General features: G+C 41.5%; 1 protein-coding gene across 2 annotated transcripts in view; it reads left to right on the top strand.

The window, feature by feature from the left end:
- The window catches only part of pcyt1aa (phosphate cytidylyltransferase 1A, choline a), a 106493-nt gene that overhangs the window by 47507 nt on the left and 36683 nt on the right, over positions 1-22303 (top strand). For both annotated transcript variants that reach the window (XM_084327529.1, XM_084327528.1), the window contains exons 4-6: positions 958-1074; positions 3876-4027; positions 20601-20679. In XM_084327529.1, coding sequence (XP_084183655.1) covers positions 958-1074; positions 3876-4027; positions 20601-20679 — 348 coding nt within the window. The remainder of the gene's footprint in view (positions 1-957; positions 1075-3875; positions 4028-20600; positions 20680-22303) is intronic.

The following is a 22303-nucleotide window of genomic DNA, read 5'->3' as shown; positions in this document are numbered from 1 at the left end:
ATTCAGTGGGATTATTCGCCACGCTTCCGTGAGTCTGCCGTCACGAAGAGCGCTATATAAATCCAATCCATTATTATTATTATTATTATTATACAAAATAAATTAATTATTATTTTTATTAATAGCTTCTTTTAACTGTTACACAAAGTGGTCTGCCATATGCCGACCCGCCAAACTCCTTGTTAGCAACACCACAGTGGTGACTCGCCAGTCCTCATTGATGTGATGGTAACATATTTTTCGGTCCTCAGGGCAGTCTGTTATAAATGCAACCTTGCTAGCAGTGGTAACATTAGCTAGCTGCGTGAGAAACTACGAACTTTGCATCGGTGTACCTCTTCTCGATGCACGAGGTGATTGTGCCTCAGGATGGGATATGGTACGCTGGCTCAAGCACGTGCATCATTTGCCAAAATCCTTTGCAGTCAGCCAATACTGATCATGTAATCTTCGATAAATGCATAGACTTATTTCTTTTTGCCTGCTTCATTTTGCAAGTTGCCGTCGCTTGTTTTTTCCCCTCGCTTATTTTCCAGACAGGTGGTTGCCTCCTCGTCATAGTTATATAGCGCCCTCTATCTGTTAATTGAAACATGCTTTGAAAATACACCATTCTACCGACAGCTACAATGTAATTAGAGACAGACAACATTGTAGGAGTCGCTGTCCACAATCCAATCCATTATTGATAGTATATTGAGTAAATCCGTAACAATCAATCAATCGATGTAATAGCCAATATGTTTCTCTGTCTATATTATTCTTCTGTCTGTTTGTCTATATGTCTGTATATGTTTCTGTATATGTTTGTCTGTATATCTGTCCGTTTGTGAAAGGATAAGCATGGAGAAAGCCAAGAGAGGGATGCCCATGTTAAGTCTTATCGGTCTGCCTGGTTTTGTGCAGTATTGATCTCTGATTGGCTCTGATCAGTATGCCCCTCCTCTCTGCCCTCAGCTGATAGGCCAGTGAGGGTGTATGCAGACGGAATCTTTGACGTGTTCCACTCGGGCCACGCCAGAGCACTGATGCAGGCCAAATGTCTCTTCCCAAACACACACCTCATTGTCGGGGGTAAGTGTGTGTGTGTGTGTGAGAGTGAGGGTGTATATCACCATATGTCAGTTGATTCATTTTATTTCTTGAAAAATGTTAACTTCTCATTAATGGATTAATAGCCAGATACGTCTTGAACTGACTGTATTGCACAAAATATTACTTTACTGAACTGTAACACAGCTATGAATATAAAGATTTGATACATTTAATTCAGAACTACTTTCCTCTAATGATATGAATATGACATACTGTAAATGCATTTTTTCTTACCTCATAATACTGTACATATTATTTCTTGCAAGTATTGCAAAAGTTGTATTAAAAGGGACAATTTGTCCAATTACTTTGTCCCTTAACCCTTTAGTTGCCGAAAACGGAGATCTACGTTTCTGTGGCCCAGTACCGGAAACTAGGGATGCTCGATATTGGCTTTTTTACCGATACCGATATTGTCCAACTCTTAATTTCCGATACCGATATCAACCGATACCGATATAAGCAGGGTTTCCCCCCCCCCAAAAAACAGAATAATTTCAGGTAATTAACATTACATATATCTTGTCATGGAATTAACACAACATTATGCATACTTTTGACAATAAATAAAATCAGAATTTGTTCTTACTTGCTTGCCTGGGTAAATAAAGATGAAATAAATATTGAAAACCGATACCGATCATTTCCGATATCACATTTTAATGCCAATATCGGACATCCCTACCGGAAACGTAGATCTACGTTTCTGTTTCGGTATTTCTTTTATTCGCTATTGCCATTCATAATTCATCGGGTCAGCCTGTGAATGCTGTACTGAATGTGTCTGAGATCGCAGACGGTCAATACTGCCACCTAACGCCTTGCGGCCGCTATTGCACTCCATTTGAAACAATGTAGTTTGTTTTCTGGGCTGAGCCGTGCGGGCGGGGTTTAAATACTCAGGCAAGACAAGCGCTTACAACGATGCATCAACTAGGCTGCCCCCCCCCCCCCCCCCCTCGTTCATATGCAATGCCGGATAACGTGGGACGGACTGCCGCAACCAGTACTTGGAATGGCGATCAGATAATCGGATTCTTTTCCTGGGATTACTCAGAATCACTCAAACTATACTCATATTCACCACGGTATAAAACGGAAATGTACGGATGAAAAAATGATCAGTTTTTTGTATGTTGACCAGAAGACACTCACTGACAATCGACAACGTTATTAGATCCATAGCTATAATATTTTATATAGTTTTAGCACTCGCAAACACGGCATTCTCTCCATTGAACAAAGCGCTGGCACAAACGGCCATACACCCACAGCGACCTCCGGTGGTCAATGTGTTAAAAAGGGGAAGGGGGGCATATGTAGAAACAGTTGTAATTCCTACACTGTTCCCCTGATTTAGATGTAAATACTTTATTTAAATTTTTTATCCACTTTTCTTCTAATTTTTCTATTTTTCTCCCATCCCAATTTCGTGTTTCCAATTCTCCCCTCCCCTGTCTTGAACGTTGCTCGCATATGTCCCCCACTGGTTGGTTGTAGGGAGGATAGAAGCCTTGCATCACGTGTCCCCTCCGGTACACGAGGAGGCAGCCTGTTACATCTTTTCACCTGCCAGCGCGGACTCTCATTGGCGAGGTGTAATGTGTGGGAGGCTCACACTACCCCCGCTATTTCCTGTCTCTGCTGTGCAGGCATCCCCCAACCGACCTGTAGGAGTCGCTGTCCACAACGTCCAGATTACCACCCATCGACTTCCACCTGCTGGCTCTGCCAATTGAGCCAGTATGACGGCCGGCCCAAACCGGAGGCAATGCTGACACCCGGATTCGAGACCGGAGTCTCTTGCATTGGTGACGAGCGCAATCTCTGCTGCGCCACCCAGCCGCCCCAGATGTAAATACTTTCAAATTAAAGCTAGAAATCTGCCCTTAACACATTCAGCGCCAGAGCTATATGGCGAATATAGGTCTAGATGGTCGCCGCTTTAATCAATGGGAGGATGGGGAGATTTGCGAGTGCTTAAAATATATCTTAAATTATGGCTATGGGTCTAATACACCCGTGTTTATGAATCGTTTTCAAATAAACGCTAGATTATCGATAGTATATGTGTCCTCATGCACAATACAGAAGCGGGCTGAAAAATCGCTTATCCGTGCCTTGGGTCGGCGCCAACGGCACGCACACACACACACACATGTTGTGATCGCTGTGAAAGAAACATCTGATTAACCCAAGATTGGTAACATAGAGTCCTTACCTCACATCTGATGTCCTGCAAAAAGATGAATCCAATTCCTGATCGCCATTCCAAATATTGATCGTGTTTATTGATCCAACGTTATATATCCAAAACACATAATCCACGCTGCTCAGAGTGTCCCCAGTCAATGTGGTATAACGATACTGCATGCCTGAGAAGGAAAACCTGGACCGGACTTTTTTCTTTTGATGCACAGCCCCAGCCAATCCAATCCAATGATGTGCAATACCATCCGGGAGACGATAGGCGGCGGTATTTGCCCTTTTGCGAGCTCAGACCCATTCCCAATGATAACATCAGGTTGGATGGATGAAAATTAATGGATATCGCTAATAAAAGAAATAACGATTAAAACCCGACTATACTCGTGATTGGCACTCAAGCGTCGGCGAGTTTACCCGACTATACTCGGGTCTGGCGTCCAATGTGTTAAAGCACATCTTGATTGTTTCATTTCCAAGTCCATTGCGGTACAGGGCCAAAATTGTGTCAATGTCCAAATATTTATGGACCTGACTGTATGTCATATACTCGTTTTTTTCCACCACTTACACAGTGTGCAGTGACAACCTGACCCACAAGTACAAGGGCTTCACGGTGATGAACGAGGTCGAGCGCTACGACGCCGTTAGCCACTGCCGCTACGTAGACGAGGTGGTGCGAGACGCGCCCTGGACGCTGTCGCCCGAGTTCCTTACCAAACACAGGGTGAGTCGGAGAGAGATGGCACAGCATGTACCCTGTTTGGGCTGGGTGATAATAAATCAGGTTCAAGTTTATTGACTATATCTGTCGGCCGATTTTGTATTATCACAGATATATCTGTGTCGTCATTAGGGATGAAACGGTTACCGGTTTTAATGACAACTGCGGTAAAATGTCCTGACGGTTAGTAATACTGTTAAAATTTGTATTATCATTAAAGCCGCGTTTGATTGCCGCGTGTTGTGGGGCGGGTAGTTTGAGTGTACTTTGATTGTTTGCTGGGTACGGTGATTGAGCCACCTTTGTGGCACCGCGCCTGTCATTGTGCGTGGTAGTGGGGGTGTCGTTTCTGTAGGCTGCTTTGTTGCCTCTGGTCCTGGTGGCCTTACCATTGCAGGGGGATCAGTGCTATGTTTTTGCTTTCGGATTCTGTGGGGGGGGGGGGGGGGGGTGGCGGGTCCTGTGCTCCATGGCCTGTGGCCGTGCCGGGGGGAGGGTGACAATTCTGGATGTTCGGGCGGATGGACATGGTGGTGGTTGGATGGGGGGATGTGGCATTGTGGGTGATCTGGGGTGGCACTGGGACCTTTGGGACGCTTTGCGGTGCTGTGGGGGTTGTGGTGGGTTCTTCATGCGGGGGGTCTCTGGGGTGTCGGTGGGTTGGGGGAGTTCAGTGGTGGGGACTGGCCGGGGTGCATGCGAGAGGCTGGTGTTCGGCTCTGGGGGAGGTCTGGTTGGAGCCTATGGCGCCTATGGCTTCGGCTGGGCCTTTCCCAGACCTTTCCTGGAGTTGGGTGCTGGTCTCTTGCGTTTTCTTTGATGGATTTTTGTTGGTTTTCATTGTTGGGCTCCCTCGGTTCGCTGGCGTTTTGGGGATTCCTTGCGTGGGGGGCTTGCTGATGATGGGGTGGGGATTGATGTTTGGGGGACTGGCTGTTCTGGGGGGGTTCACATGCCTTCGAGCAACACTGTACTTATTGTACTTATTGTATACCTATTCTTATGTCTTGCTTTTATTCTGTCAACTGTATGCACATTTGATGCCTATATTCATTTTATGCTATTTGCTGTGAAGTACTTTGGGCTGTGGTAGCTATATAGATAGAGTTATTATCATTTATTATTATTATATTGTAAAAAATGTATGCATTGAAATGTCTAAGTCTCGATGACATTGAAAATGAGGGTGACCTCGATTGTCCTTTTCGAGAATAAATAAAGGTTTGAATTAATATATATGTATATATATATATTCACAGTATGTTTTGTTCAAATATTTGTAAAAATAACCCACCTCCAGTACATATATTTGTCACAACTCTCTGATAACTAAGTTTGAGGGGAAAATATTTGCGAATATCAGCCGATATATCGATATTGGGTCTTTTTTTATTCCCATATATCTGTATTGGCATCAGCCTCAAAAATCCAGTCTGGTCGGGCTCTAGTGTCATTCTGACTAATACATGCAGCACATACAGCAGAATGTGGTTCCTCTCAGGACCAAGGTGCAACAAGAATAAGAGACATAACACCACAGAGTCCCTGAGTGCAAGTTAAAAAGAGCATAAAGACAGAATAAAATACGTGTGTGTGTGTGTGTGTGTGTGCGGATATGGGGGAAATAAAATAAAAGGGTATGAGTTGCTCCTCACCAAACACAGGGTGAGTCAGAGAGAGGGGGTACAGAATGCACCCTGTCAGGGGCCGTGTAGAAAACCAAATAAATGTCACAATATTCAGAAGGACTTTTTTTCTATATCTACTGTATATACAGTACATATCACAATATCTGCTTAGATATGGAAAATCCAATATCTGCTTAGATATGGAAAATCCAATATCTGCTTAGATATGGAAAATCCTGTTAAGATAATCCAGTTGATATTCATCCTGTTAGACATGGCGGCGTAATGCGTGTGTTTTATTAACACCTGAGCAACGGCCCCTTATGGAACCAAACGGGAAGAGCAGAATGAACGGACCACACAACAATCAGTGGTACGTAGCGACTAGTTATTAAATAAAATTAAGTAATATAAGAATATAGCAGGCTCTGCCTCCTCCCTGCGATGTGGGAATAATAGAGACGCACAGAGGGGCATGCCAATGCCGTGTTGGAGGCTAAATGTCATAGTCAGCATTTTATGGGATGGTCAAAGGAGTTTATGTCTTCAGCCTTGAGAGTGGAGGCTCCGGTCCAGGCCTGTTCAGCTCTCGTTACGTCACGTCTGGGAGGCCTACTGGTTGTTTAATTATTCAACAGTTAGGCCTAACAAAAATAATGGTTGGTTTCAGGTTGCCGACCGACCCTGCCGATTTAGGTGCGACCCAATATATTTTATGAGTTTAAAAAAAAAATTATATATTAAAAAAAAAAAATCATTTTTTTTTTTTTTTTTAGAATAAAGTTTCATAGAAATCTTAGTCAAACATTTAGTATTATGGATATTAAACATGCTGGCAGAGTACATGCATCCATGTTGTTGTGAACATTTTAACCCTTTCACTGCCACACGACAGCCGGTTAACCCTTTCACTGTGACAATACAGAAGGTTAGCCCTTTACTATCACACAACCGACGGCGATGCTCCATCATTAGCATCATTAGCTCCGCGGATGCGGAGCTAATGATGCTAATGATGGAGCATCGCCGTCGGTTGTGTGATAGTAAAGGGCTAACCTTCTGTCGTGTGGCAGTGAAAGGGTTAATTAAATAAAGAAATTCCCTATCCATAGTCGCCGTGGGAAAGAATAAAAAAAAAAAAAATATAAAATAAATTCCCTACCTACCCATGGCCAAACTGACAACCAACCTGAAACCAACTATTATTTTTGTTAGGCCTTATAGCGTTGAACCAGTTCCAGTGGCTTCCCTTGTGGGGAATATTGAATGCACCATTTTAAATGTTGGGTGTATTTGTCAGGTGTGGGAAGTTCCCACTGTGTAATGAACCCTTGGATTTATTATTTGATTTTGCTGCTGAAGTACACCCTCTTGACTAATCTAGTCTGATCTACAAGTTCTTAAGAGCGAATGATATAAATAGAGTTGTTGGAACACACACTAAATTCAAGTCCCATAATTCTCTTGGAATACTTAAAACCCTGTCATGCGGTAAAGCCCGGTATAAAAGCTGTATTGAGCAATGCACCATTGCTAGTCTCAGACACGTTCACATTGCCCCCAATGAAAGCCACTACTGAAACCAGCAATGCTGGATAGAGCCTATGAAATGCATGGAATTGACCTACGTATCTTTTTTTTATTATTGCAAAACAAAATTATTAAAAGTCAGTACTCAACACACAATACATAATGAAACTAACAATTAAGATGGCTAAAATGACATGCAAGCACAGAAACAGAAAGCAAAAAAAATATATAATAATACTTTACTGTATACAGTGTATATCCAACGAAATTACCAATTATACCAATGTCTTATACAGGATATACCCCTAATACCTGTTATCTAAAACCCTACACACATATGCTCCAGCTCGAACCCCCCCCTCCCGGACCCCTCTTTGGATAGTACCTCCATTATCCCTCGCTCCTAACCAGACACTACCATTATAAGCTAGCTTTTATTCTCTCCACCACTTCTAACCACATTGACATTTTGGATTCATTGAGACCCAGAATTCTTGCTGTAGATATTTCTTGATAAATCACATCGAGATATGTAAGAAACCAAACTTTCCGGCAAATTTTTTCCGGTTGAAACCAGCGTGATGCGATCAGCTTTTTAGCTACTGTGATACCCGATAAAACCAATCTCTTTAGCTGTGGATTTACTGCAAACTCAAAAACATCATTCAATAGTAATACAGAGGGGTGTACTGGTATATTCCAAGATACGAGTTTTGATAATTGTTGGGTCACATCTTTCCAGAATGCCTTAACTGGTGGGCAGTCCCAATACATGTGCATAAATGTCCCTTCGTCTCCATTTGTACATTGGGAGCATTTGGAGTCTTGTTTAAGACCCATTCTGTTCAGTCTTATAGGAGTCAAGTATGTCCTGTGAATATAGTTAAGATTGATTTGTTGATGGTCCGGGTTCCTTGATGTAAGTCGGACATTTGCCCATGCTCCTTGCCAATCAAAGTCACTTTCCAGGTCTGGTATATCCCTCCTCCAGATAGTCTAGTTGGAGGGTTTCATATGAGGACGTTAGTAATTGATGATAAAAACCTGAAACAAAACCTCTCGATGTCTCTCTTTCATAGAAGAATTTGTGGTATCTGTGGTGTTCAATTGGTATGTCTAATGGAACACAGTGAGACTTCAAACATAGCCGTAACTGTATGTAAAAAAGCCATGTGGACTTGGTGAGATTAAATTTTGTGCATATTTCTCCATAACTACAAAAACCCTGGTTGTTAAAAACATCCCCTAATGAGTGTATGTCTTGCTCTTCCCATATAGGGAATCTTATAGGACGTTTTTCAATTAAGAGTGCATTGTTATTGAATAAGGGAGTGTGATTGTGCCATTTTTGTGGGTTGGGATATTTTTTTTGTGTTTCACGCCATATCCGGATCGCATGGGTAATTATGGGGCCAAATTTCCGCTTACAGTGCTTGATTGGTAGTTTAGTGTATGCTATGTCCTTCAGTCTATGTGGGGCTACTATGTTTTCTTCCAATTTTCTCCAGGATACTAATGCTTGGGGATCAAACCATGTTGTCAATGGTCTTAATGTGTACGCCTTAAAATAGTGGAAAAAATCTGGAAATGCCATGCCACCGTCTGCTTTATTTCTCTGTGCGGTGGATCTTTTTATACATGGTGGTTTGTTATTCCAAATAAATTTGTATGTGGAGGAGTGTAATCTTTTCCAGTAACCCTCTGGAGGGGGTAACGGTAGCATTGAACTGAAGAAGTTGATTCTAGGTAGTACATCCATCTTAACTATTGATATCCTTGCCTGTACTGAGTTTTTAAGTTTTGCCCACCTGTCAAGGTCGTCTTTGATTTAGTTTTGTATTTTTGTGTAATTGTGCTTCACCGTTTGTCTTATGGTGGGGAATATTTCCACTCCCAAGCATCTAAAATGTTTTACCATAGGTATCTCACCTGGGAGGGTTATATCTTTTTTTGCAGGGGTGTTAAGTGGAAGGAAAGCCGACTTCGGCCAATTTATCTTAAATCCCGATAAATCACCAAAGTTCTCAATCAACTTGAGTAGATGAGGCAATGTGGTGTTGGGGCTTTGCATGAACAATATTACGTCGTCCGCATATAAACTAATTGTATGTTGTGTGCCCTTGATTACGATTGGTTCTATGGATTGGGATTGTCTTATATATTGTGCTAAAGGCTCTAATGATAGATCGAATAGTCCGGGACTAAGAGGGCAACCCTGTCTGGCTGAGCGTGATACCGGAAAGATTTTGGAGATGATTGTACCTGTTGTAATCATGGCCGATGGGTCTTTGTATAATACTTTAATCATATCAATGAATCCTTTTCCTAACCCCATCCTTTCTAATACTGCCCATAGATACGACCATTCCAGCCTGTCAAAGGCTTTCATAGCATCCAGGGACAGCATCGCCTTAGGTATGGTGTCGTCCTTGTCTGCATCTAGTACGTGCAGTATTCGTCTTATGTTATCAGTGATCAGGCGACCTCTTATGAAGCCAGTTTGGTCCGGATGAACTAAAGACGTCATATGCTTTTGTAATCTGATGGCTAATACCTTAGAGTACAGTTTGATATCGGTTCCGAGGAGGCTTAAGGGTCTGTAACTACCGCACTCGGTGGGGTCTTTGTCTTTTTTGAGAAGGACTGATATGAGTGCAATATTGTCGTTTTTATGGAAGTTCCCCTGCTTGACTGAGTATAAGATCATATTTAGTAATAAGGGTCCAATTATGTCCCAACAAGAAAGGTACATTTCTGGTGGGATACCGTCTCTTCCAGGAGCCTTACCACTTTGCATTTCGGATATGGCCTTCTAGAGTTCCTCTAGTGTGATCGGTGTTTCTAACTGTTTAGCGTCATCCTCTGAAAGTTTAGGGAGAATAATTTGATTAAGATATGTGTCCATTTTATTTTGATCGAAGGTCGTTTCTGATTTATATAAGTCGGAGTAGAATTCTTTGAATGTATCGTTTATTATTTTGGGGTCTGTTTCAAGTACTTGTTGTGCTCTAATGGTAGTTATATCTGCACATTTTGCATTAATTCTTAATCGCATGGCTAATAGGTGACTAGGTTTAGAACCTTGGGAGTGCTGCTGTTGTCTTGTGCTGCGTATTTGTATTTCCGATTGTTGTCTGTATATGGCATTGATCTCTATTTTTAGTACGTTAACTTGATTTTCTAGTCTAGTTGAGTTGTTGTATTTTAAAGAATTAAATAACGTTGAGTAAAGCGTTTCCAGTTCAGACAGTTTTGTGCATTGATTCTTGCGCATTTTGGAGGAAAAGCTATCAGTGAAATCCTTGATCATTCCCTTTACCGACATCCATATTATTCTGGGGTCTTGCACCGAGATTGCATTCTCCTGTAGGAATACTATAAGAGCTTCTTTGAGTTGTGTAATGAATTCCTTGTTATTAAGCAGCATCGAATTAAAACGCCATCTTGGGGCTCGGGAAGATAGTATACCAAATGTTCCTTTTAGGAGTAAATAACAGTGATCTGATAGTGCATTGGGTATCATTTCCACTTCATATTTATCAAATAGTCTCGGGGATGCAAAGACATAATCTATTCTGGATAATGTGTTATGTCTCGCCGATCGACGAGAGTACTTTCGGGTCGTGGGATTAAGTGAACGCCATAAGTCATTTACACCTGTAATCTTCGACCAATCCTTTAATGCTTTAGAATGAATTATTTTGTTCGCTGGAAAAGGCGAGGTAAGATTTGTCCATCCTTGGATTCCAAATGGCATTAAAATCCGCACCTATTATACATGACCCGTAAGTACTCCTGTCGTTCGGCGAGACACAACACACTATCCAGAATTGATTACGTCTTTGCATCCCCGAGAATATTTGATAAATATGAAGTGGAAATGACACCCAATGCGCTATCAGATCACTGCTACTTAATCCTGAAAGCAACATTTGGTACACTATCTTCCCGGGCCCCAAGATGGCGTTTTAATTCTATGCTGCTTAACAACAAGGAATTCATTACACAAATTAAAGAAGCTCTCACAGTATTCCTACGGGATAATGCAAACGCGGAGCAAGACCCCAGAATATTATGGATGTCGGTAAAGGGTATGATCAAGGATTTCACGGATAGATTTTCCTCCATAATGCGCAAAAATCAATGCACAAAACTGTCTGAAATGGAAACGCTTTACTCAACGCTTTTTAATTCTTTAAAATACAACAACTCTACTAGACTAGAAAACCAAGTTAACATGCTAAAGACAGAGATCAAAGCAATATACAGACAAAAATCGGAATTGCAAATACGCAGCACAAGACAACAGCAGTATTTCCAAGGTTCTAAACCTAGTCACCTATTAGCCATGCGATTAAGAATTAATGCAAAATTTGCAGATATAACTGCCATTAGAAAACAACAAGCTCTTGTAACAGACCCCAAAATAATAAACGATACATTCAAAGAATTCTACTCCGATTTGTATAATTCAGAAACGACCTTTGATCAAAACAAATTAGACACATATCTTAATCAAATTACTCTCCCTAAACTTTCGGAGGACGACGCTAAACAGTTAGAAGCACCGATCACATTAGAAGAACTCAAGAAGGCCATATCCGGAATGAAAAACGGTAAGGCTCCGGGAATTGACGGTATCCCATCAGAAATGTACATTTCTTGCTGGGACATATTTGGACCCTTATTACTAAATATGATCTTATACTCAGTCAAAGAGGGGAGCTTCCATAAACACAAAATATCGCACTCATTTCAGTTCTTCACAAAAAAGACAAAGACCCCACTGAGTGCGGTAGTTACCGACCTTTAAGCCTCCTCGGAACCGATGTCAAACTGTACTCTAAGATATTAGCCATCAGATTGCAAAAGCATATGACGTCTTTAGTTCATCCGGACCAAACAGGCTTCATAAAAGGTCGCCTGATCAATGATAACATAAGGCGAATACTGCACGTACTAGATGCAGACAAAGAGGACACCACACCTAAGGCGATGCTATCCCTGGATGCTATGAAAGCATTTGACAGGCTGGAATGGTCGTTTCTATGGGCAGTATTAGAAAGGATGGGGTTAGGAAAAGGATTCATTGATATGATTAAAGTACTATACAAGGACCCATCGGCCAGGATTACAACAGGTACATTCATCTCCGATATCTTTCCGGTATCACGCTCTGCCAGACAGGGTTGCCCTCTTAGTCCCGGACTATTCGATCTATCATTAGAACCTTTAGCACAATTTATAAGACAATCCCAACACATAGAACCAATAGTAATCAAGGGCACACAACATAAAATTAGTTTATATGCGGACGACGTAATATTGTTCATGCAAAACCCCAACAACACATTGCCGCATATACTCAAGTTGATGGAGAACTTTGGTGATTTATCGGGATTTAAAATAAATTGGCCGAAGTCGGCTTTTCTTCCTCTTAACATCCGTGCAAAAAAAAACACAACCCTCCCAGGTGCGATACCCATGGTCAAACATTTTAGATGCTTGGGTGTGGAAATATTTCCCACCATAAGACAAACGGTGAAGCACAATTACACAAAAATACAGAACAAAATCAAAGACGACCTGGACAGGTGGGCAAAACTTAAAAACTCAGTACAGGCAAGGGTATCAATAGTTAAAATGGATGTATTACCAAGAATCAATTTCTTCAGCTCAATGCTTCCGTTACCTCCTCCAGAGGGCTACTGGAAAAGATTACAAACCTCCACATACAAATTTATTTGGAATAACAAACCACCTCGCATAAAAAGATCCACCGCACAGAGAAATAAAGCAGACGGTGGCATGGCAGTTCCAGATTTTTTACAATATTTTAAGGCTTTCACATTAAGACCATTGAAAATATGGTTTGACCCCCAGGCTTTGGTATCTTGGAGAGAATTAGAAGAAAACATAGTAGCCCCACAGAGACTGAAAGACATAGCACACACTAAACTTTCAATCAAGCATTGTGAGCGGGAATTTGGCCCCATAATTACCCATGCAATCAGAACATGGCGGGAAACACAAAAGAAATATCCTAACCCTCAAGAATGGCATAATCACACTCCCATATTCAATAACAATGCACTCTTAATGGGAAAACGCCCTATAAGATTCCCTATATGGGAAGAGCAAGGCATACACTCATTAGGGGATATTTTTAATAACCAGGGCCTCTGTAGTTATGTCGAAATATGCACAAAGTTTAACCTCACCGAGTCCACATGGCTTTTTTACATACAGTTACGACTTTGTCTGAGGTCTCACGGTGTTCCATTACTCATACCAATTGAACACCACAGATACCACAAATTTTTCTATGAAAGAGAAACATTGGGAGGTTTTGTATCAGGTTTTTATTATCAATTACTAACGTCCTCGTATGAAACCCTTCAACTAGACACTGTCTGGAGGAGGGATATACCAGACCTGGAAAATGACTTTGATTGGCAAGGAGCCTGGGCAAATGTCCGACTTACATCAAGGAACCCGGATCATCAACAAATCAATCTGAACTATATTCACAGGACATACTTGACTCCTATAAGGCTGTGCAAAATGGGGCTTAAACAAGACTCCAAATGCTCCCAATGTACAAACGGGGACGAAGGAACATTTATGCACATGTATTGGGACTGCCCACCAGTTAAGGCATTCTGGAAAGATGTGTCCCAACAATTATCAATACTCGTATCTTGGAATATACCTGTACACCCCTCGGTATTACTATTGAATGATGTTTTTGAGTTTGCAGTGAATCCACAATTAAAGAGATTGGTTTTATCGGGTATCACAGTAGCTAAAAAACTGATCGCATCACGCTGGTTTCAACCGGAAAAAATGTGCCGGAAAGTGTGGTTTCTTACATATCTCGATGTGATATATCAAGAAATATCTACAGCAAGAATTCTGGGTCTCAATGAATCCAAAATGTCAATGTGGGTAGAAGTGGTGGAGAGAATAAAAGCTAGCTTATAATGGTAGTGTCTGGTTAGGAGTGAGGGATAATGGAGGTACTATCCAAGAGGGGGTCCGAGAGGGGGGGGTTCGAGCTGGAGCATATGTGTGTAGGGTTTTAGAAAATAGGTATTAGGGGTATATTCTATACTAACATTTATATAATTGTAATTTCGCTGGATATACACTGTATACGGTTAAAATGTTATTATAGACTATTTTTGTTTTATCTTGTTTCTGTACTTGCATGTATTTTAACCACCTTTACTGAAAGTTTCATTATGCATTGTGTGTTGAGTACTGACTTTTAATAATTTTTGTTCTGCAATAATAAAAAAAAAATATAAAAAAAAAAAAAAAAAAAGAGTAATCGGGAAGGTTTAACATTGCATTGGTTAGTGTAGAGAAGAAACCCTCTTCGTACAAATTTGGGGCATATACCGCTGCCAACGCTATTTTCCTGTTATTGTGTACAATCCTAGCTATAGTTATACGCCCATCTGCATCCGACCATACTCCCTTTAATTCAATATTTAACTTACGTCTAACGACTATGGCTACACCTCGAGTTCTCGTACCAAAAGAAGAGTGACTAATATTATGATATGTGTTATCCGCTAACGTATCTATGTCTTCCTCTAAAATGTGCGTTTCGCTTAGTAGAGCCACGTCCAAATGTTCTTTTTTCATCAGTGTAAGCACGCTTTTGCGTTTGTGTTGTTTATTTATCCCACCAGTGTTCCATATCATTATATTCAAACTAGCCATAATCTATACATGTTTTTGTGTAGTTTTTGGTAATGCTTCTGGAGTGCGAAGCTACAATAGATGTACATCCAATTATTGAGGTCCCGTTGAGAGCCGAGCTTAAAAACATATATATATACAAATAAAAATCCCCTTTTTTCCCCTCTCCCAGAGAGTCGTACAGGCCTGTGTTCCATAAACACATCCTCCGCGTATGACTCCCTCCCTTAGGCCACCGGATTGCCCAAACTGAGCTTTGTAATCCTAATCTTCCTATGCTAATTGCCATAGGATCTAACATTTTCATTCTAATTCAATAGAATGTCGCTTTTGGTCTTGCGCCTTCCCTTACTGTAATGAAATATTATGAAAAATGAAAAAAAAGAATATACCTTCATTGATATATTCATTTGAACCTTCTACTAACTTATGTAGGAAACATCAGAAAAAGGAAAAGATTGTAGAGAAACACTAACACCTTAATATGAAGAACAATGGGAAAGAACAATGTAAGATAAAAAAGAAAAAAAGGAGTGAGAGCTAAAATAAAACTCAACGTGGAGAAACCACTAGAACAGAATTGAATAAATAGATAAAAGAGAAAAACAGAGACTTTTGGAGCTACATTGTGCCAATCTCTACATCAGTGGAGTGATTATTTAAATTATTAGAATAACCTTGTTGTGCTCATACGTTTAGGTGTGGCTGATTTTTTTTAAAGCCTTATTAAGGCCTGATTAAACTTCAGTCAATTGATCATATGTTTATGCTTATACACACCGGATGTTAATGTTAGAGTTGCAGGCCTTCGTTGTAATGGTGCATTATATTCTAGAAGGTTGTAGAATACACTAGTATATACTAACAGACTGCTATTATGTTCCAGAATGATCTTCCTACCCAGGGTTCATGACTACTAGTATTTTCGGGATATTTCTTAGTGACCCAGAGCAGTCGAGCGATGAGCCCAGAATATTCCAGATTGTTCATAGTGTCAATGATATATTCTTGTCTCCACGGTAGGGCTGGGCGATATGGAAAAAAATCATATCGCGATAACGATATGATAATTTTATTTTATTTCTCGATATCAATAATTATCGAATTGTTATAAGTATTATTTTTTTTTATTTTTTTTTAACAACAGATGTATGTTTATTTTGCAGCAATTCTTTGTCGTTGCCGCCATCTTTAGTGTTACATCCCCTCACACCAGTTCTCAGGCTGCAGCTGGTTTAAAAGCTAAAGTAAACCGGCTTCTCTGCTGGCTGTGGCTCCAGAGGAGTTGAACAGTTCTGGCTCTGTTAGTTTATTTTCGATCTTTTGGCGCTTTTTTGGTGGACAAACCACTGCACATGTGCACCGTGACTCGTGACTGGAGTCTAGCTCTGCTAGCACACATAGCCTACTGTGTACAGACGGTTTCTAAATGTATTTTAAATTAGAAAGCAAACAAAATAAATGGACAAGAGAAAAATAAATCTCAATTTGGTCAGTATTGTCATTTGGACAAGCAAAGCCATTACTTTAAGTTGCAGGCAAGAAAGACAAGTCTGTCCACTGCCCTGTTGCAGGTCTCTCTTAATTTCGATATTCGATATCGATTATTAAAATATATCGCGATATTTATCGTTATCGTTATATTGCCCAGCCCTACTCCACGGAGACCAGAAGTCTGTAAATATAATGCATTACGAACCATATTATACACATTGTGCCTTGGTGTTGTCGGCATGCATATCATCTGCTACTTTTGTTGAGCCCGGATAAAGTCATTCTAATACTGAGATACACAGAGAAAGAGAGAGATGAGTAGGCTTATCTTTTGCTAGACAGTGTTTCGTTCTGCCCTGGGGGATCTGCTCCATGTAGATGTAGATTCAAGTATTCCTCGGCGGCTTTAGGCGTGCGTAATCTTTCCCTACGGCCGTCTCTACCCACGATCGATAATAGAGCCGGGTATATTAGCCTTGGTTTGTGGCCACACTTGAACAATTTCTGCATCACCTCCTTGTAGGGGAAACGCTGAGCGATGGCCTCTTTGCAAAGATCCTCGTAGATAAATATTGAATTTTCACCATGTTTCAGCTTTCCCCTTTGGTTGCGTGCAATTCTGATGATGTCATCTCTTATTGCCGTCTTGTGCAGAGTAACAATGATGACTCTTGGACCGTTGCCTCTTTAATCCCGAGTACCGATTCTGTAACATTGGTCCACTATCAGCTCTGTGGTTAGAATGTTGTTACCCAAAATCTCTGATAACACTGTTGGAAACTTGTCGTCTGTGCAATTGACTGATTCATCAAGTCCTACAATGCGGATGTTATTTCGCCTGTAGTAACGTTGCGTTTCGAGTAGCCTCTCCATCGCTTCATCTTTAACTTCTTGTATTTTTATCCGACATGCCTCTTCCACCTTTTTTATCTCCTTCGTTACCTCTGTCAAACCATCGTTGACGATCTTCTCGTTCTCTTTGACTGCCCGTGTAATTTCTGTCACCGTATTCTCCACTGTCGTGATTCGCACGGACTGTACAGCGACCGCTTCCATAACTTCTTCGAATTTAGCATCGATGTGTGCGACGTGTACTTTGAAAGCTACCATCTGTTCCTTAATCAGATCCTTAATCAGGCTAGTCAGGGAGTTGAAGTCGGGTTGTGTAATTACACTGCCAGTGCCAGTTGATATTGTAGGTGCAGTGATGGGGCCGATGGATTTGTTGGCTATTATCTTCTCAATATCCTCTGCTTTGTCCTTCACGCTACTTTTTCCTGTCGTTCCCGTTATGTCCTCTATTGTCTCCCTCTCGGAGCCAGTCGCCGATGGACCCGGTATATTCTCCGTTATATTCCCATCGGGGGTTGTCAACAGCGGATCTGCCGGCGCGTCGCCTGTTGTTTTCTTGGATCGTGTATCAATCGTCGCCGTTGGATTTGCTGCTTCTTGTTTCTTTCTACCCTTTTTCTCATCCTTACCCCCAGGGAGCGAAATTAAAGCCTGCCAAGCGCCATTTGCGGGCAGATTTTACATTTGGCGGGTGGGACTGAGAGGTCTGTCCGCCATGTGGCGGCCAACGAAATAGTCATGTGAAAACCGATCGAATAACATGATCCAATTCTTAGCGGAGTTCTCACTCGCTGTCTCAAGCACACAGACATGCAACGCGCTGCTCCTCCTCCCTCCTCCAGCCCCTCCCAACCCCATGTAAACAGAGAGGCTAGAGTCGGGCCGGGCAGTCTGCTGACTGCTCTAACGTTAGCTACCGTTACAAAATTACCCAGTCAACTATTCACTTTTAGTTTAATACTGAGGCATTGTCCGTTATCTAGCCGGCTAGCTACTGATAGCTCCCGATATCAACAAATGCTCCAGCAAGTCTAGTAGTGCATAATACCTCCGTTGGATAGGTAGCTACCTAGTACACGTTAGCTCCAGTAGGGTCCAGCTGCAGCGCCGGAGAATCCTTGCTGGAGCTGGAGGCTACTCGAGTATACACACAGACAGTGGAGCTGTTTGCAGATAGCGAGCATTTTGACTTGTTGCGTGGTGGCGATAACGTTAGCTACCGTTACAAAATGACCCAGTCAACTATTCACTTAGTTTAATACATGAGGCATTGTGTAACGTTATCCAGCCGGCTAGCTACGGATAGCTCCCGACATCAACAAATGCTCCAGCAATAGTCCAGTGCATAATACCTCCGTTGGCTAGGTAGCTCACTAGTCACTACAAAATGTTGCAGTAAACTAAATAGTTCACTGAGGCGTTGTCCCAACGCCATCCAGCAGTAGCTACAGAAAGCTCCTGACATCAATGTCCTACAACAACATGCGTATTTGAGTCCCTGGCTTACATCGTTGCTGAATAGGGACCAGCTGTAGCTCAGGAGAATCCTTTTGCTGAATGTAGCGTTTAGGGTCCAGCTGCAGCGCCGGAGAATCCTTGCTGGAGCTGGAGGCCACTCGAGTATACACAGACAGTGGAGCTGTTTGCAGACAGCGAGGTGGCGATGTCTCGCAGATAACACAATCACAAGTATGATTATATAATATATTTATTAAAAAAAAATTATAAAATAATAATAATTTTTTTTTTATCAAAAAAAAGTTGGCAGATAAGAAATATGCTTGGCGGGTAGATTCTTCCCATCTACCCGCCACTGGCCGGTGAGTCAAAAAGTAAATTTCGCTCCCTGCTTACCCCCCATGTTGAGTCTTTATGTCTTTTGATATAGTTAGTAGGAGTTCCTATCAATACATACGATGTGGTTTAATCTCTTTGGTATTTGTTAAAATAATGTTTTTGAATGAAATTAGCGGTGACGGGAGCGGAGCTGTTACCAAATGCGTGCGCTACATATTGTAGCTAAACCGGAAGTCTACGTATCTCAAACACCACCCTCTTTTCTTGATCCTCCAATCACAATAATATATAGAATGACTCGTCTTTTCAGGCTAGAAAGCAATATCCATAATGGCTACGCTTTAGGACGATAGCCTAGCAAGCCAGAATTCTCGCTACTGCTTTATTCACTCTAAATCTGAACGTAGTGATTTGGAGATAATTCACTCAAATTATAATTTAGCTGAGTGGAGTTCTTGACATACATCACAGAGAGGCAAAGGGGCGGGGTAATGATAAGACATGCTCCAAGTTTATTGACTACATCAATAAAATCAATTTCAATCAATTAACTAATATACTGGGTGTGTGTCATGTGTCATGTGTCATGTGTCATGCGTCATGTGTCATGCGCCATGTGTCATGCGTCATGTGTCATGTGTCATGTGTCATGCGTCCCGTGACTAAGACGGGGAGGACGTGACCCTCTTTGCGCCGCCCCTGTGCCTCAAATAGATCCGCTATCAACTCTATCTTTAATCTTTCAAAATGTTCAGTTGCTATCGCTATTAGCTCTATCTTTAATCTTTCAAAATGTACAGTTGCTATTGCATGCACTCATCTGTGTTTCACCACACACATGAGTGCATGCTTACCAACTGTCCGTCTGCAACACTACTATCACCAACATCTAAGAAGGGAGATCCTCCCTTGAATGGCCCTTCTAAGGTTTCTCTCCTCCACACTGCCTGTGGAGCTTTTTTCCCTATTGTTAGGTTTTAGTGAGTTTTTCCTTACCTTCGTGTGGGGTATGTCTGGGAGTGCTTGCATTCTTTCATTTATTTGCATTCATCTAAACATTTTTGGACCTTATGGTGTTCTTGTTCTGTTCTTGACTTATTGTTATGTTTTCTTCTTGACTTGTTTAAAGAAGACCTGTACGGCCCATGGGGACATTAACGTGTGTTGTCGGGCCCTATAAATAAATTTGATTTGATTTGATGCGTCATCTGGCATGTGTCATGCGTCATGTGTCATGCGTCATCTGTCATGTGTCATGGGTCATGCGTCATGTGCCATGCATCATCTGTCATGTGTCATGTGTCATCTGGCATGCGTCACCTGTCATGTGTGATGCGTGATGTGTCATGTGTCATCTGGCATGCGTCATCTGTCATGTGTCATGCGGCATGGGTCATGCGTCATGTGCCATGCGTCATGTGTCATGCGTCATGTGTCATGTGTCATGTGTCATCTGGCATGTGTCATGCTGCGCCACCTGTCATGTGTGATGCGTGATGCGTCATGGGTCATGTGTCATGCGTCATGCATCATGCTTCTGGTTGACCTGATGCTCTTCTCTCCAGATCGACTTTGTGGCCCACGATGATATCCCATACTCCTCGGCGGGCAGCGACGATGTCTACAAGCATATCAAAGATGCTGGTAGGTTACCATGACAACCAGGAGAACCCAGTGTGCCAATGATTCCTCTTATCATTGAATAGTCCAGATGGGCCACACCTCCTATAAAGGAGGTCCACCCTGCCTCTCTGAAAGTCCTTTAGATTAGATTAGATTTAAATGTATTGTCCTCATACCACACACGTACAGTACAATGGAAAGACGTTGGCATCTAACCAGAGTGCAAGGTAACAGTAAAGTGCATCACATTTATACAGGACAGGTGTGTAATATACAGTTTAACAAGTAAGCCATACTCGCCAGTGGTATAACTAATAAGAGTAGGTATGGGATATATACAGATATATATATATATTTTTTTGTATTTTATTTTTTTATTATTTTTTAAACAAACACATAAACAAACATGACAACACACAATAGGATATACAAATACACATATGCTCCAGCTCGTACCCCCCTCTCCCGGACCCCCCATTGGATAATCCAACCATTATAATTTGTTCCTAACCAGACACTACCATTATATGCTGGCTTTTATTCTCTCCACCACTTCTAACCACATTGCCATTTTGGATTCATTGAGACCCAAACTTCTAGCTGTTGATATTTCTTGATAAATCACATCGAGATATGTAAGAATCCAGACCTTACGGCACATTTTTTCCGGTTGAAACCATCGTGATGCTATCAGCTTTTTAGCCACTGTGATACCGGATAAAACCAATCTCTTTAGCTGTGGAGGTACTGCATGCTCAAAGACATCATTCAGCAGTAATACAGAGGGGTGTACAGGTATATCCAGAGTTAAGAGATTTAACAATTGCTGGGTCACTTCTTTCCAAAATATCTTAACTGGTGGGCAGTCCCAGTACATGTGCATAAATGTCCCTTCGTCCCCATTTGTACATAAGGAGCATTTGGAGTCTTGTTTAAGACCCATTTTGTTCAGTCTTATAGGAGTTAAGTATGTCCTGTGAATATAGTTAAGATTGATTTGTTGATGGTCCGGGTTCCTTGATGCAAGGCGTACATTTGCCCAGGCTTCTTGCCAGTCAAAGTCTATCTCCAGGTCTGGTATATCCCTCCTCCAGACTGAGTCCAGATGTAGGGTTTCATACGAGGCCGTTAGTAATTGATGATAAAAATCTGAAACAAAACCTCTCGATGTCTCTCTTTCATAGAAGAATTTGTGGTATCTGTGGTGCACAATTGGTATCCTTAATGGAACACGTGAGCCTTCAAACATGCCAATAACTGTGCGTAAAAATAATATGAGGACTTGGTGAGATTAAATTTTTTGCATATCATCAAAACTACAAAAACCCTGTTTGTTGAAAACGTCTCCTAATGTGTGTATGCCTTGCTTTTCCCATCTAGGGAATCCTATAGGTTGTTTTCCAATCAAGAGTGCATTGTTATTGAATAAGGGAGTATGATTATGCCATTTATGTGGGATAGAGTCTTTTTTTTGTGTTTCACGCCATATCCGGATTGCATGAGTGATTATGGGGCCAAATTTCCGTTCGCATTGCTTAATTGATAATTTGGTGTACACTATGTCCTTCAGCCTATGTGGAGCTACTATATTTTCTTCTAAATTTCTCCAGGATACTGATGCTTGGGGATCAAACCATGTTGTCAG

The sequence above is a fragment of the Notolepis coatsorum genome, assembly GCF_963971535.1.
Source record: "Notolepis coatsorum genome assembly, chromosome: 13".
NCBI lineage: Eukaryota > Metazoa > Chordata > Actinopteri > Aulopiformes > Paralepididae > Notolepis > Notolepis coatsorum.
Note: the sequence above shows the minus strand (reverse complement) of the source record. Positions and strands in the feature narration are given on the sequence as shown.